This window comes from Lepidothrix coronata, unplaced genomic scaffold (genome assembly GCF_001604755.1).
Source record: "Lepidothrix coronata isolate B3197 unplaced genomic scaffold, Lepidothrix_coronata-1.0 Scaffold275, whole genome shotgun sequence".
NCBI classification, from domain to species: Eukaryota; Metazoa; Chordata; class Aves; order Passeriformes; family Pipridae; genus Lepidothrix; species Lepidothrix coronata.
In genome coordinates this window covers 1-15,862 of record NW_016690455.1, presented here as the reverse complement: position 1 = coordinate 15,862, position 15,862 = coordinate 1, and the positions used below count along the sequence as shown (strand labels likewise).

At 35.8% G+C, this 15,862-nt stretch overlaps 1 protein-coding gene across 1 annotated transcript in view; it reads right to left on the bottom strand.

Annotated features, from left to right (window-relative positions):
* LOC108507930 (attractin-like protein 1) overlaps positions 1 to 11,039 on the bottom strand; it is a gene marked incomplete at its 5' end in the record, with an annotated part of 367,858 nt that extends 356,819 nt beyond the window's left edge. The window contains 2 exons of the mRNA XM_017836299.1: positions 9,448 to 9,629; positions 10,907 to 11,039. Coding sequence (XP_017691788.1) covers positions 9,448 to 9,629; positions 10,907 to 11,039 — 315 coding nt within the window. The remainder of the gene's footprint in view (positions 1 to 9,447; positions 9,630 to 10,906) is intronic.
* Positions 11,040 to 15,862: the final 4,823 nt, after the last annotated feature.

The window sequence follows — 15,862 nt, the reverse complement described above, 5'->3', positions numbered from 1 at the left end:
GCCAATGTGGATAATAAAATACACATAAGTCAACAATAACTCTGAAAAATCAAAGTTCAGGAAAAGGATAGATAATATTCCATCTTCTAACGTCTATATTGCTAATACTGATTAGGCAATTCAGAGACAGAGATGAAAGTGGCACATTTACAACTCCAGTGCCATTAAATACACGTTGAATACACTTTCATTATTAAATTACAAGTTAGAGAAAATAGTCTAGAAAACATTAAAAGCATTAATTCTAAAAAAAAATATTTACGATGTATCAGTAAAATTACATCACAAATTCTACTAATTTTTATAATTTCATCTTTATACAATTACAAATACAAAGAAGAGATTTTAAGGAATAAGGGCCTTTGCTTGTTCCAGGACAAATTTACATAAATTACTTGCCCCATCATTGTAAAAATCTCAAGACACCAAAATCAAACACATTTCCACCAGTAATCTCTGTGCTGGCAGTTTTTATTAACCCCAGTTTAAACACAAGGAAGTGAGATACAGAGACACAATGAGGCTGTCACAGAGATGTGATGGCAGGTAAATACCAGAATGCTAAAACACAGCTGTCTGCACCAGACAGAGAACAGACATTGTCAGCTCCAGAGCAGATATATTGATCTGATTGTGAATTAGGTTCTTCACTGATTTAATTTACAGGCCAAGGCAAGTAAAACACTATAATATACCAAAAGTGGACCTGCCAGGATTCAAGATCTATGTGCTATTTCACAAGTGAACCAAGAGTTACTGCCATTCTCTGTCTGACTGATCTTTCATCTTTGATCTCACATCTTTCTTTGGCCACTCAGGTTTAACCCATGTCTGAAAAAAAAAAAATAATCTTTCAGCACTCTTAATTCTACATCCAGTCAGAGGAATGCTCTGATTTTCTTTCCCCTCTGCCTTGTTAGACCAAATTGAAATGTGAAGGATTATTAATTCTGCTTCAAAAATACTAGTGTGTAAATATCTTTTTAGAAATTCAGTAGATAGATAATCAATATTCCTGACCTTCCTAAAATGTACTCCCTATGCTCTCTTCTTCTTCTGTACTATCAGTTGAGATCACGATCAAACAAAAATTGCCACAAAAACCCTAAGAGAAAAAAAACCTTAAATAAACCAGAAAATTACTAAGAAATGTTCCATTCCATAAGCAGTGATGCACTCTTCTCTTGAACAGCAACAAGAACATCCAGCAAATATGCCACTGCCCATTCTTGTGTCTTCTGTATTTACTTCGTAACTTGATTGCTACCCCAGGTGACCAACTTTCCAGGTATCTGTAAGAGCTCCCATATTCTGGATACCAGAAAGAACATGATGCAAACAGTCGAAGTGCAACTTGGGCATCTGGAAAATGGTAGACAATACATCTGTTGTCTTATTTGTTGCCTAGATTGCTGTCCATGTACATCGTCCATGTGCCTCAGAAAACTTTAGATATCTGTGCATATCTCTAGACATCTCTCTGTAGAATGCTGAGTGTGCACACTAAGCATGTATAAAAAAATGTCAGGGTCTTAGGCAGGGTGAATTGCTGACAAACACATGCCTACTTTGGGATCAAGGGATTCCAGCCAAGAGAACCTTCAACATATTACTGACTGCTTCAATTGCACTGCCAAATAATTTGGCCTCAGCATCAGTATATAAAAAACAAGAGATCCTATTCCAGCTATGGTGAAAAGCATGTTAGGCAAATAATGAAAACTGACACTGCAGCAGTGACATTGGAGATAAATTCTTCTGTTTGAGTAAGAGATTGTCCTGGAACCCTTTTAATGATGATGAAGTCCCAGAGAGAATCATGAAAGCCAAAGCAGCCACAGGAGATAAAAGCAGCATCCCTGAAATGAAAGACTGCTATCAAAGCAACACATACCATAGTCATAATCATTCTTAATAACTGTACTCCCTGGACAGCTTATAGTCATCATGTCAGGCATCTCAAATTCCATATGCACCATCTTTGGCTCTTTGCTAGTACAGGACATCAAAATACAGACCTGAACGCTGATGAGTGTGCTATCAAATACATGCCAAAGTTCTGACCTTGCAGGCTCACTTATGCTGCTCTGGGAATGCCAAAGATAGACTATCCAAGTAAGGCCACCCAGATGCCCCAATGATGTACTAAATGTGCATATTCAATTATGTGGCATCAATTCCATGATGTGGTGGGCCACAGGTGAAGATTGATGGCAACAGCAGAGATTGTCTGTTGGTATCACCAAAGTGTAGCAGCAAAAATGACTGCTGCTCCACTGCACAAAAGCTCACAGGAAAAATCCAGCTGTGAAGAGAGAATTCAGGAAGTTGCACATATGACACCTGAAGCCACCAGGGCTCTGTGACTATCAAACTAATTTCTTCCAAAAAGAAAAGCATCAATCTACTATAAATTATCTCTCAAACTAAGGAAAGGTTCAGTCATAATAGCTGGGAGTCTCAAAGTACCTGAAGCAACTGAGGGACTTCAAATGTGTTGAATGTGAATGCCAATCCAGTTTCTTCTTCAGGAGTAAGAAATAATGAGAGTTGAACATCCTTTACTTGAACTGTGTGGTTGTTTAATTTAATGTAAAATGAATGTAGGAAACTGATTCCTTTACTTTGATATATTGCCAAGGATGCTTCTGAAGAGGATCAGACAGGAAGGAAATGAGATTGCTAGTTCTCTGTACCCAGAAGTTGCTGATGCAGGATTCTAGGTCGCAGGTCTCTTGAAAAATAAATATTTGCTATCAAACCAGGTGGGTGAAAAAGTACACTACAAATCAATGTTTCAGAAAAACACTTGCAGACAGAAAATCAGCCCCAAATGTGCCTATTTTTTTCTTCTCAAGTATACCAGCTTTACTGGAAGTTCAGGCAATCTTTACTCAACAATCTTTACTCAACAAGAAAGCCACTCCTCAGAGAGATTGAAGACTTCTTCTTTCTTTCTATCTAGGTACATTTATAAAAACTCCCTTTATACATAATGTACAATTCATGTTAAAGCAACAACAACCACAACCAAACTTACTCCAAAAAAAAAAAAGTTATCATTAAAAAAACAAAAAGAAAGAAAAAGAGGACAAAGGAAAAACACAGAGAAGTTACTACAGTAAAATTTTACAGTGAAAGAAAGCAATGCAATACATAGCAGGTGATCAAATCCTTCTTGGGAAAAGTTGTAATGCACCTTACTAATGTTGCAATGGAGAATATAATCAAATATATCTTGAGACATATTTCATAGCTTTATCCCACTACACTATTTAAAATTCAGAATCATCACTAGAATATGTTTGTCCTCCCATCCATATCTTTCTAGGCTATTTTTTAGAAGCTACAGCCCATCTTGGAAGCTATATATTTGTGTTTCAAATACAGCTAGTCACAGTTTATCTGTTTTCATAAAACAATCTTTTATAACACGGATAACAAGTTGGTGAAAAACTTTTTTAAGTGAGAAATAAACCTCTACATTAAGAAAGATTTCAGAATTATTTAATTCTGAGAAAAATTTTTGGGCAAGGCTTTATTTTCATCTGACAGAGGAACAAAACTGCAATCATACAATGCATACCAATAGAACATCATCCTGTATTCTCCTCTACAGTCTTACTGAACTGAACATAAGGCCAGCTTTTAGCCATCACAGGAACTGGTTAAATACCGATGACCAATAACTTCAAAAATATGCTCTTCTCTTATTCTAAATTACATAATCATAATTTTCTTTTTAATAGTAATTATGGAACTATGTTAGAAAGGAAAAATGTGTAATCTTTACTAGAAAGCTGATATTTCATGTTAAATCTACTGTTTACTCAGAGAATTTAAATCAGATTAAGTTGCCTTGAGATCTACAGTGAATGGAATCATTTGTAGTCATGACACATTTTTTCAGGTACTACTGCTGCTTCAGCACTAATCTAATGAGGGCTGAATAATTTGCAGATGAGTGAAGTGAGCAAGTCTACCTTTACTGAATAGCCAATTACCACTGAGGCTCAAAAACCTCCTTTGTTTCTTAATTATGCAAATTACTTAGGAATTTCATATCTCTTTCAAAAATTTATCTCCACCTTTACTTTAATACCTTTTATTTTGGATCTTAAATTGTCCTGGAAGTGTACGACACAATTCTGTCTCATTTTCTATTATGTGCCTCACAACACATTATTAACACAACAAACTTGTCAAGAATTGTTCAAACTCCTTGATTTCTAGTTACATAGTTATTCTAGGATGAAACACAAAATTAAACTTTGTTAAAATACAGTGGCCTCTTGGTACTGATATTTCCACAAAATTCACAGACTGGAGAAGGGCTCGCAGATAATTTGCCTCTCTTGTGCATCATTACGAACAAAAAAACCTGCTTCCTGCAAATAGCAACTATACAAAGAGAAACCATGCATCCCATGTACAGTCACATTGCTTAGTTCCCATTCTTGAACTATGCACCAATTCTGACTACGCTAGATACTGGCACTTTTCTTGTCTTGTAAATATTTACCCAGTGAATGACACATTTTAAGCAGTGGGAACAAATTTCCTGATTTTTAAGGGTTTCAGTATCTATTAGACACATATGATGAAATCTAGATGCAATTAGTAGTAGGTGGTCACACATTACATCATGAGAACACTTAATTCTCCTACTCTTTTTAAAAAGTTCTTTAGTGTCATTGGTTAAAAAAAAAATGTACAATCTGGCAAACTGAAAAAAAATAGAACTTCCCAATTTCCATCTACAAAGATTATAGCTGATATTCCAGTGGAACTTCGGTTTCTTCTTGGGTTTTCTTATTTATAGGGGACAATTTTTTTTTTTAAATTTTGGTTCTCTTCTCAGGCATTCAAAGTGAGTTGAGCTTCACTTCCTGAACATAGGAAGACAGTGGTGAGCTAATGAACACTCAATGTAATGACTCTAATATGGAGATAAAGTGCTGAAATAACTTATTAGACTTCCAAAACCACAATAGGAAAGTGGGACTGCTAGAAATTGTAATAAAGAGAGTAATTCAGAAAAAAAAAAAGTAGATGTCAGCTTCACCACAACCACACACATGATAAAACCACAAAAACATACAGCCCTCTGAGAATACTTTGAACTAACAAGGAATAACATTGCTAGGCAAAGCTCACTAATTAACTGCAACCTGAACTCAAGTGTAATTTATAAAAAGATGCTTAGCCTTGTGAGCAGTGAGTCAAAGGAAAAGTTGCAAACAGTTTACATAATGAAAGGCATTGTGTAAAACTGTTTTCTTCTTTGTTTATGCTTACTACACCAAAACTACATCTTCTCAGAATTTATTGCATGCTAATAAGAAAATTATTATTTTTAGTTAAATCCCACAGTTGCAAGCAAACTCCCAAGAGCACTAATTGCACTTTTAAATGAATATACAACATTTGAATATTAGCAGGAACAGTTAATTAACCTCATATTGCTGTTTAATCTACTTTGCAGAAAACTTCAAATCTTCTCTTTCATAATGTTTTGCTTACTAGGTCAAAAAAAAGCATATAAGAAAAAATATCAAGTGTCATTTTGCTTTAGTGTGGTAATCTGCAGTCTATCCACTATGCTTACTTTGGTGTTCTCTTAAAGAATTTAATTTATTTTTAATGAAAAATACAAACTAGACTTTAAAACTACCTGTGGTAGTTTCAGAATACATCTGCAAAATCAACAGTGTTTTGACTTCATACCACAAAGATCTTTGTCTTTTTCCTTTCTTTAGTACCAAAAGAACTTTCTCCTTATGCTTTAAAAGGAGGCAACCTATGGATTTCCATTCAGTATAGGGATTAGGAGAAATTATTTATACACAGTGAGGTCTGGACAGGGTGTGGAGACAATGGCAGCCTCCTCCTGCTGAATCTTTCCAAAGCATCAATGTATTATTCCAAACATGATAAAGAAATTGTCCTAAATTTGTGCCAGAACAAGGACTTTGTGTATTAGGAAACAAAGTCACACACTGTTTCTATGAACAATAAAGAACTCTGAAGTCCTTCCAGGCTGTAGTATTTACTATTTTAACAGTTTGTTAAATAAACAACAGTTGCTTTTATTTTCTCAATATAAGAATACCAAATAACATAGATATAAAATCAGAATCATATTCTTATTTCCAAATGTTGCTCTGACAAATTCATTAATCCTGAAAACTTGTGAAACCTTTCTTTTTTCGGGTTAAAGGTTTTAAAGTCTTTGATATTAACTACACAGGTCAAACTCCACTACAGATAAAAGAGATTTAAGACATGATGTTCACCTTACAGATGCTCTGACTACATTTGTGAACTTCCACACCACCACCTGTTACAGAAATAAGACATCTAAAATGAAATCTCACTCCTTAAATCATTATGATTGCAGTTTGAGAGGAAAAGGCAGACAAAAGAAGATCAAGAAGTTCCAGAGAGCCTCTGTCACACCTGATAACACATTTAGGCTGTCACACACTGAACAAATGCAACTGGGTGGACAGATATGAATGAAAGAAATTGAGGTTTTTTTCCTGACTGCCACTGAAAACACCAAGATAAGTCATGGTAGCATTTCATTAGAGATTCTGATAGCTAAATGATTGTTTAACCCAAGATATACTTTTAAAGTGTATACATTTCTCTACAATTGCATAAACTGTATTTGAGGTATCTCAAATTTACATCACCACATTGGCTCATGACATACTTCATTTAAATAAAGATACACTCAGCAGGATGTCACCTTGTAGAAGTTCTAAGCTCTGAAATGTAAGAAAAATCTTGCTTCCAAACAGTAAAAAAAGCTATTTCTCATCTACACCTCAAGCCAGCCAGGCAATATCAGTCATATCAATACTCTATCACATATCATTAGATTTGAAGGCGTCCTGTGCAGTATTTTAATAGGAATTCGGGGAGAGAAAAGAAAAAAAAAAGGCAGCAAACTAAATAATTATAGCGATCATGTTGCTAACAAGGTTTTGTTGCTTTAGTTTCAACTACATTTTCAATGTTAACTTGTATCAAAGAGTGGACAGACGAATGTGTTTCAAGGGCTGCACTAAGTACAATATCAAGGAAGAACTTTTGACATAGAATTACTTTTCTCTCTCTCCTCTATTAACAAATAATAAAAAATAAATATCTTTCCATTTAAAAAAAAATCTGCTCTGTAAAAACATCAAGTACTTAACCAATGTTTGTATCTCCTTTTCAAAATTGAACGCTAAAAAGGATAATTAAAGAATATTTTGTTTCACAATATATGTCCCTAAACCTTTGCTTTCAGATTCAGTAAGACGACCCTTAATTGTTATTTCCTTCATGTGCTTCTTCAATTCATCTACAGCATAAAAACTTTGTAAATCACATACTAGTTTGATATCTCATCTCAAGGCCAGTCTTCGCGAACGAAGCTTTGGGAAAGGTCATTAACCCTTTGAGCCTGTGCAGTGGATTTTTTTTTAGGTGAGACACAGTGTGTGCTGAACTGAGCCCACCCTTTAATCCTAAGGTTCATCTGCTGGGGCCGAGCAAGCTCGGATGGTGGCACTGAGGTCCTCAGGACGTAGGTTTGTTTAGAGTGACCTTCTCTTAGATGGATTGCCTCACAGGGCTGATGGGCTCCATCTGCCCGAAGGAGTTCCCTGACCGGGAATCGAACCCAGGCCGCGGCGGTGAGAATGCTGCATCCTAACCACTAGACCACCAGGGGTCCTCAGTTTGATATAAGCTTTAATTATTATTCACAATTATGTTTCATTGTCCTGTAACTGTAAAATCCTAAGCTACTTTAAAATTTGAGGATTTTATACAGACGAAGAAATGCTGCATCTTTTACAAAACAAAATACACACTTCTAAAAATGCCATTTGCTAAGAAAAACTGATTTGCTTGTAATGGAATCTTACTCTGCTAAGACATCCCATCTAAGAGTACACTGCTGGGTTTGACATTTTTGAGCATACTTATATTTCATATACTTGCACCAATTATGTTTAAAAACAGCTATAAGAATTTGAATATTAAACTGCTAAAACACTGAACCTGACCACCAGGAACAGGTAACTAATCTTCTCTTCTCTTGTCCCACAGTTAACAAAATTAATATGGATCACTTTTCTAAGGAATATTCTGATGGTAGCTTGCTGTATTTGCCAGAGGGATGGAAGAGTTTTCAGCCCTCTCTCTCCCTCACCATCATCAGAGAAAGTTAATTAGTTCCTGCTAATTCCACTGCTGCTATGCAGAGAATTTCTACATTTCACATACTAGCACAGCTTCTCTGTGACCCTTTGATCCCAAATGCCAGTTATGCAGGAAGCTGGGCTTTTCTGGAGAAGTTTACATCTTTAGTGCCTCGCTGTCCTTGACGGCTTGCAGCCTAGCTATTCACCACCCAAAACCAATCCTTTGAGCACTTTTATGGACACTGGTGTGAAAAGTCAGGTTTTCTCTGTTAATGAAGAGTATTTTGATTCCTCTTGTCACAGTATATTTAGGGGTGGGATTTCCGACAATTCATGGTAAAACCACAGCAGGCAACTAAGTACCACTCAGCCACTTGCTGACCTCCCCCAACTCTGTCACAGAGGAGAACTGGAAAGAAAAAGTAAGTCTCATGGGTTGAGATAAGAACTGTTTAATAACTAAACCAAACTATTATTATAATAATAATGAAAATGAGAGAGGAATAAAACCCCAGCGAAACACTTCCTGAGTTTGCCCATGGGGATGTTGTGAGAGACAGCATCAAAAGCGTTGCTGGAGACCAGGAAGACAATATCCACTGCTCTGCCCTCAGCCACTGAGGTAACTGTTCCATCATACAAGGCAATCAGGTTTGTCAACCATGATTTACCTTTACTGAATCCATGCTGGCTACTCCTGATCACCTACTTGTCATCCATGCAGATATTGATGCCCTCCAGAGCGAAGCACTGCCATCAACTTTCCAGGGATTAAGGTGAGACTGACTGACTGGTAGTTCCCTGGGACCTCTTTCTTACCCTTTCTGAAGACCAAGGTGATATTTGCTTTTTCTCAGTCCTCAAGCACCTCTCCTGAACAGCATTATTCTTGTACTAAATCTAACACACAGCACTGTACCAGCCACCAAAAAGAAAATTAACTCTATCACAGCTGAAACTAGGACACCAAAGTGATCCACTCATTCTCTTGAGCAAATATTCTCTCACAGGTAAACAGTAACTTTTAACATTTAAATCAGGTAAGGAGAAACACTTGAGAACTGCTGTGTCATTAGCATTAAACATGAGATTTGCTTAATACCTACACATCACTGATACCAGTCTTTAACACCATGTTACATTTCTTTGAAGACATAAACTTTTCTGTCTTTGGACAAAAGCCTAAAACAGATTTCTCCAAGAAAATTTATTTCACATAAGCATCAATTACAGTTACTCAAGTTACCTGAAGTGTATACTTCTGTATTTCATCCAGAACAAATTCCACTTCTTTTGAGGTTGTTAATGAGGCAAGATTTCCACTTAAGTTGTAGCAATACAGCTTAGCATTGTCATAGCTTTCACGACTAGAATTTATGTGGAGGCAGGCATCTCCAATATGACTCCATCTTTCTCCACAGAGATGAGCTAGCGCAAAAAGCATATGATTAAAGTTGATCTGAAAAAACTTCTAAAAAACCCAAGGGAGTCTGAATTTTAACTTCCCAAGATCATAAATCAAATACATCCCACACTCAATTTTCCCTTTCATGTCACATAAATTCTGAAATACCAAGTAGCATCATACGAATTAGTGTATTTTTATGGAAAGAAACTTATAATTATTTTTTACGTTTTTAAAAGATATATGCTAAGTTTCAGCATAACAATATTCTTTTGTCAACATTTCTTCCCTGCTCAGAATTGAGCACAACACTAAGATTAGATTATGTACATAAATAATAGTGTTTTAACCCATCCCTTTACTTCAGTTTTATGTAGAATTAAGAGATCACTACTTTACCCCACCTTTATCATCCTATCTCCGCATTTATATTTGCCTAAATACAAACGCAATTAGAATGAGAGGAAATTCTGATAATATCTTAAGAACATTTCCTCTTCAACATTTTACAGCTTTATTCACACTCAGGTAACTATTAAAAGAAAAGTAAGTAATTCGGAGCAACTGTTATAGTCAACCTTTACAAAGAATGCACATATTCAGTTTTAAACTGCACAGAATAAACTGATTGAAATTATTTAATGAATAATCTCTGTAAAAAAAATGTGTTCATTAATTTCATCTGGACATAAAGATCAAATGGAAAAGGTTCTGACATCTAACCGCATATATGTAGTTATGAATATAAATTACAGAATAAATATTATTTCAGAATCTTAACAGTCACCTTCTGAGAATATTTCGTATTAGCATTTTAATATTCACTGCTTTCATAGTAGTATCAACATTAGACAATCAAGAAACTAGATCTTGGGCCCTATCTGCACAGGAAAATTGAAGTATAATTGAATTACAATTTATAAAGTAAAACCAGCTAGCAAAAGTAACAATGTCAGTACATATGTAACAGTAAAACGCTCAGTATAGCAATTCAGCTCTGCACTCAGTGGTCACCACAGGCTGGAGCTTGTCACTGGCTTTTACAGAGGCACATGCCATTATGCCTTGGCTAATGTTATTATCCCTCCTAACCAGATTAAAGGTAGCATTGATAACCCAAACAGTGGTGTAATTACATCTGTGTTCACCTGTACAGGCACAGACAGACAAGGCCAGTCAGAACAAATAAAACAAATCCAGGTCTACTCATTGAATCAATATTCTTTGGCAACAGCAAACAAGGTTTATTCAGTTTTGAAATCAACTCTGAAAAGCAGCATGGCCACCCCACAGCCCTTACCAGGTAGCGCCTGGCACTCCTGCTGCCTCTGGTCCCACTGGCAGTTCAGGTGCAGGGAGCAGCTCTTGCAGCTGGTCAACTTATTGCAGATCTGTTCATTTCTCACGTGACATTTGGTGTAGTTTTTAACTGACTATAAAGATAAAACGGACAAAACAGGATCTCAAGCATAAGTCAAACTATTAAAAAGACTGAAATACAGAGCAGGTGGATCCCTCCCAGAAAATCATGGCCACCTAAAAGCCAGGCTGAATTTAAGCTCTTTGTCCAGATTCCTTTAGCAGTTGCTCAAAGTAAAAAACGCATCTCTAGAGCACAAATCACCCCATCTGTTCTACACAACTATGAGTGTCAAACAGTACTTTGAAGAGGTCAATTCCCTGTACAGAGACCAGTAAGAGCTTAAACAACTAAACTAAATCTCTGTTTCTAAGATAATTACACTCTCACTAAATTATTTCATCCTATGCAGGTTAAAGAAAGTATAATAGTCAAACAGAACTTAAAAATGCACAAGGCACAAAATAATTACATATCATTCACCAAAGCTGCAAGAATATGCTCTACACATGACATAAAACCAGGGATAACATTATATCTCTGTTACCTCAGTATACAAGCAAAGCAGTAACACTGAAGGAATTATTACTTGGGGGGTTTGGTGGGTTTGGTGGGGTTTTTTTCTTTTTTTCCTGAAAACTGAAGTCTCCCTTTCCAAGTTCGGCATTTTGGATACAAATCTTTCTTCCCTGTGCATAGCACTTTTAATTAAGACATGATATTGATATTGTACTTAATGAACTGCTCTAAATCCTCAGCCAGTGCATCAGCTTATCCATAAGGCTGTCTCTACCAACTTAATTTCACAGTAATAATTAGAAGTAAGTCCTAATGCAAGACAGCTTTATACTCACAGAACCACAGAGTGGTTGAGATTGGAAGGGACCTCTGCAAGTCCTTCTTGTCAAACCCTCACAACTCTTGTCTCTCTCTAATAACAAAAGATTAAATTAATGCATAGCAGCAAAAATGGATTGCACTTGGATTGCAAGTGCATGATTTACTGAAAATTTTGGTTGCTTTCCATTCTAATAGTCTCCTGGAGTATGATTAAACAACATATTAAGGGACAGTATGACAGTAAGCTACACAGTTGCTGGTACTGGAATATGGACACTGATAGGGAAGAGGGGGAGGCAAAAAGTCTCCTTTTATTTTTATTTTTTTTTCAAAGTCCTGAAATAATGCAATCGTTATAATGAATTCTCAATCTCACACAGAACCAGCTTCATTCCTGGTGAAGAACACTGCTGTTTAGGGACCTTATTGTATTTTAATTTTTTGCTTTTATTGGATCAGATGCTCACCAGTAAGCTTATTATAAAAGGTACTCACTATTTTTTTGTCCTATAAAAATGGCTACTGTGAGGCAAAAAGAACCAGAGAAGCAGTTCTAGTAGAAAGCATCGACACCACAGTACGAAACAGAGCCAAAGATGATGCCATCAAGTAACAGAATGTCTATCTACGCCAATAAATGCATACAGACAGTAAAGCACAAAAACCTTTGGTACAAACCCACGCTCAGTTCCACTCCATCGTGAAGCACACTCACAAAACTCCTGAGAGATGCTTTGAAGTGAATTTTAGAGCCTAAGTAACCATCATCTGCTCCCCTACAATATCTCAACTAATACTCACCTTTAACACTTCATGTTGACATATCCTTAACATTCAGATTTTTTTTAAAATTACATGCTCTTCAGTGGTATTACACACAGATTACAATTTTCCAACTAAACCAAGATATTTGTTATTTTACTTTCTAATCATGAAGCTTGTTATGTGCTGGTTATTTAATGTTTAAAATAAAATTCGAAGTAGTAGTGACTATTCTATAATAATGTTCCTTCTTGTATTCCCTTATTCCCAGCACTTATTTCCCTTAAATCCAATTTAAACATTGCTTGCCTGAAAATCTCATTAGTTCAATGTAGATGTGAATCCAATAGGTAACTCATATTAACACAATATTAAGGTTATAACTTAAGCTACCAAACTCAATGAAATTTAAAAAGATGACAGCCCATCTGTTACAGAAGTGCTATATTGCTCTAGGATATTTATAATGTTCACACACCAAAATATGAGTAAATCATGTTCTGTATAAAGCTTCCTTCTTATGTCTGATTTACTTAGATCTTTTAAGTAGTGACCCTGATATGGTGATATATAGACAGACTTACGGACTACAGTGATTTTTCTGAATATTTACTGTAGAATGAAAATACTACAGGAGTTTATCTTAGAATCTCAGAAATTGCTATTCAATTATGTACCTCTTTCCTCCCCCTGGACTTTTCGGGTTAACAGTACACCTTGTCTAGTTTGTCTAGTCCAACTGTAAATTATTAACTTGTAGATTTGTATTATTTCTCTGAAACTACTCCCAAAACTTGCCACTGGATACTCCTCAGTAATAAATTTGATTCTATTCATATTTCCTTCTACTACTTTATACATCTCCTCTTGACTATTCTTTGAATTCCTCAAATGTTGGCAGATTGCTGTAATTATTATTATTTGTATTAGTGTATCACCCAAGGACTCCCATCATGAAAGAGGGCAATAACTTTCTGGAAGCGATGCGAGCATTACAAAAAGAAAATTATTCTTGTCTTTAAGGCACTGTATAAAAATATTTAACAATGTAGGACTATAGCTTTCTTTGAAGCATCCTCTAGGAACCCATATCCCTAAAGAGGATGTTCTTTATCATACCCTTCATGGGTTCAACGATGCTTAGTTTATGTTGCCACACTCAGATATACAATACTTATACATCACATACCAATTTGTGTTGTATTTAGATAACTGACATCAGCTGGGGCTTTATCACATTGCATGTGTGGAGACCAAGACAATGAAATTCAGAGACTGGTACTGGGGGTAAGAGTGTGGTTGGTCTCAGAGAAGAAACATGTCCCTTTTGGAGCTTCTGAAAGCAATAAGGCTTTCAAAAATGTAATACAGAGTGGATGCAGAAACACTTCGGCTGTGCCTCTTCCCATCACAGTCTCTCCAAACAGGAAAAATCACATGTACTCCACTTGAAAAGACACATCACAGACCATACTCTGACCAAAAAGATATTATGTTCACATGCTATTGCCAAGTGTTCTTGATCACATTTGAGTAAGTGTTCTCCTTTTACTCTGCCCTCCCCTATGTGTGTTATAGTAAAAGAGTAGATTTTATAACAAGCTTAATCTGAAGAGTCAGAATAAGAGCTGAAATTTTATAAGTGGGGTTTTTCAATTTATTTGCAAGCAATTCTATGGTTTTGAAAGGAAAACACTACTTTCCAAGTAAAGTTTAGTATTATATTACTGCTGCAGTTCAAGCCTGCAGAATACTTTCCTTAAGTAATTAAGGGGACAAGTTACTTTATTTGCAATCTTTTAGTGTGGCAGTTAATATTCCTATAAACTGAAGGATTATAGGCTAACAATGTAGACAACCAGTGGAGCACATTGTTATAGCTACCCCATCTCCACTGATTACTTCAGTTTTTACTGTAGAGGAGTAAGACAATGGGATAAGGAAGACATTCTTTATTAGTTCCTGAAGTGCACCCCTCAGGATTGCTGTTTGCATGTGGAGTTTGGTGTAGAAATAGGAAGAGTTATTTTGAGGGTATAAAGAATCAAAATCAATTTCTTTTAGTAACTAGTGCAAGCATTTCCAGTCGTTTCCCAAAGAAAAGGGTGAGGAAGGAGACAAAGAAGTGGGTTAGGGAAATTAAAAAAAAAAAAAGGTAAAATAAAAGACAAAAAAGGGAAAACCTTTAAAGTTCTTTCACATCATAAATATCAAAAGGAAGTCAAAATATCATCCAGTAACAACTTACATGTGCACAAGATAAATATTTTTACATTTTTCAGCCTATAAGTCTATCAGCACTTGAGCAAATTGGAACTGTAAGTGGCATGGTACATGGCCAAACCCAGCTCACCATCTCTTGCATAAGCACAGTTTAAGGAAGGCTGGCATGCAAAAAGCACTCCTGTACTTTCAGGATTTCAATGCAATCACAATTTTCAAAAGTGCCTACATATGCCTGAAAAAAACAAAACAGCTTTATGGCCAGAATGTGGACTTAATATATTGCTATCCTTATAAAAAAGACTACTCAACATATTGGGGCTCTCTGCCACTTTATCAACTACTATTTGGTTCCATTTCTGAAGAGGAAAAAAAAAAAAAAGGATAAAGCAAATTTTTTACTCTAATATTCAAGCTTTCTCAGGTCTTCCTTAGTAAAGGAAACTTCGCATTTTGTTGCAATTGGTCAGCCCTCTTCAGTCATTTACCATTTTATTTCTCATAAGGTACAAAAAGATTTTGCTACCATAGGGCAGCTCCTCCCTGAGGAGCAGATCAATCCTTTGTTTATTTTTCCATGCAACTATATCTCAAGAAAAATGACACCTTGTAAAGGTGCAGCAATCTAAAATAAAATTGATCTCTCCCCAAAGCTTTTTCTTTTTTTCTTTTATTTTTTTGGTAAGGACTTCTGAGAATATTTCCATTATAAATTTTAAGTATAGTCAAGTTTCTGCACAACATCAGTAAGGGAGTATCATTCTCACAAGATGTGAGACATATGCAGACATACAAAGTGAATACAGTTTCATAAACATATTAAGCAGATTCAGATCTGGAGATTTTTGTCTATATAAAGAAATAGGCAAAATGCTTCAGAACTAGTGAGGACCAGGAAGACACTTAGGATATTACAGAGTACAAACGAAAGTGTCAAAATGCAAAATCAATGCAACAGACTTAAGGACAGTGAACTGCTTGTAAAAGTCAGCATAATCTACTCCACAAAAATCAGAAATATATCACAAGCAGGACACAGAACTTTGGAGAAAAAAAAAAGGAAGGAAGATG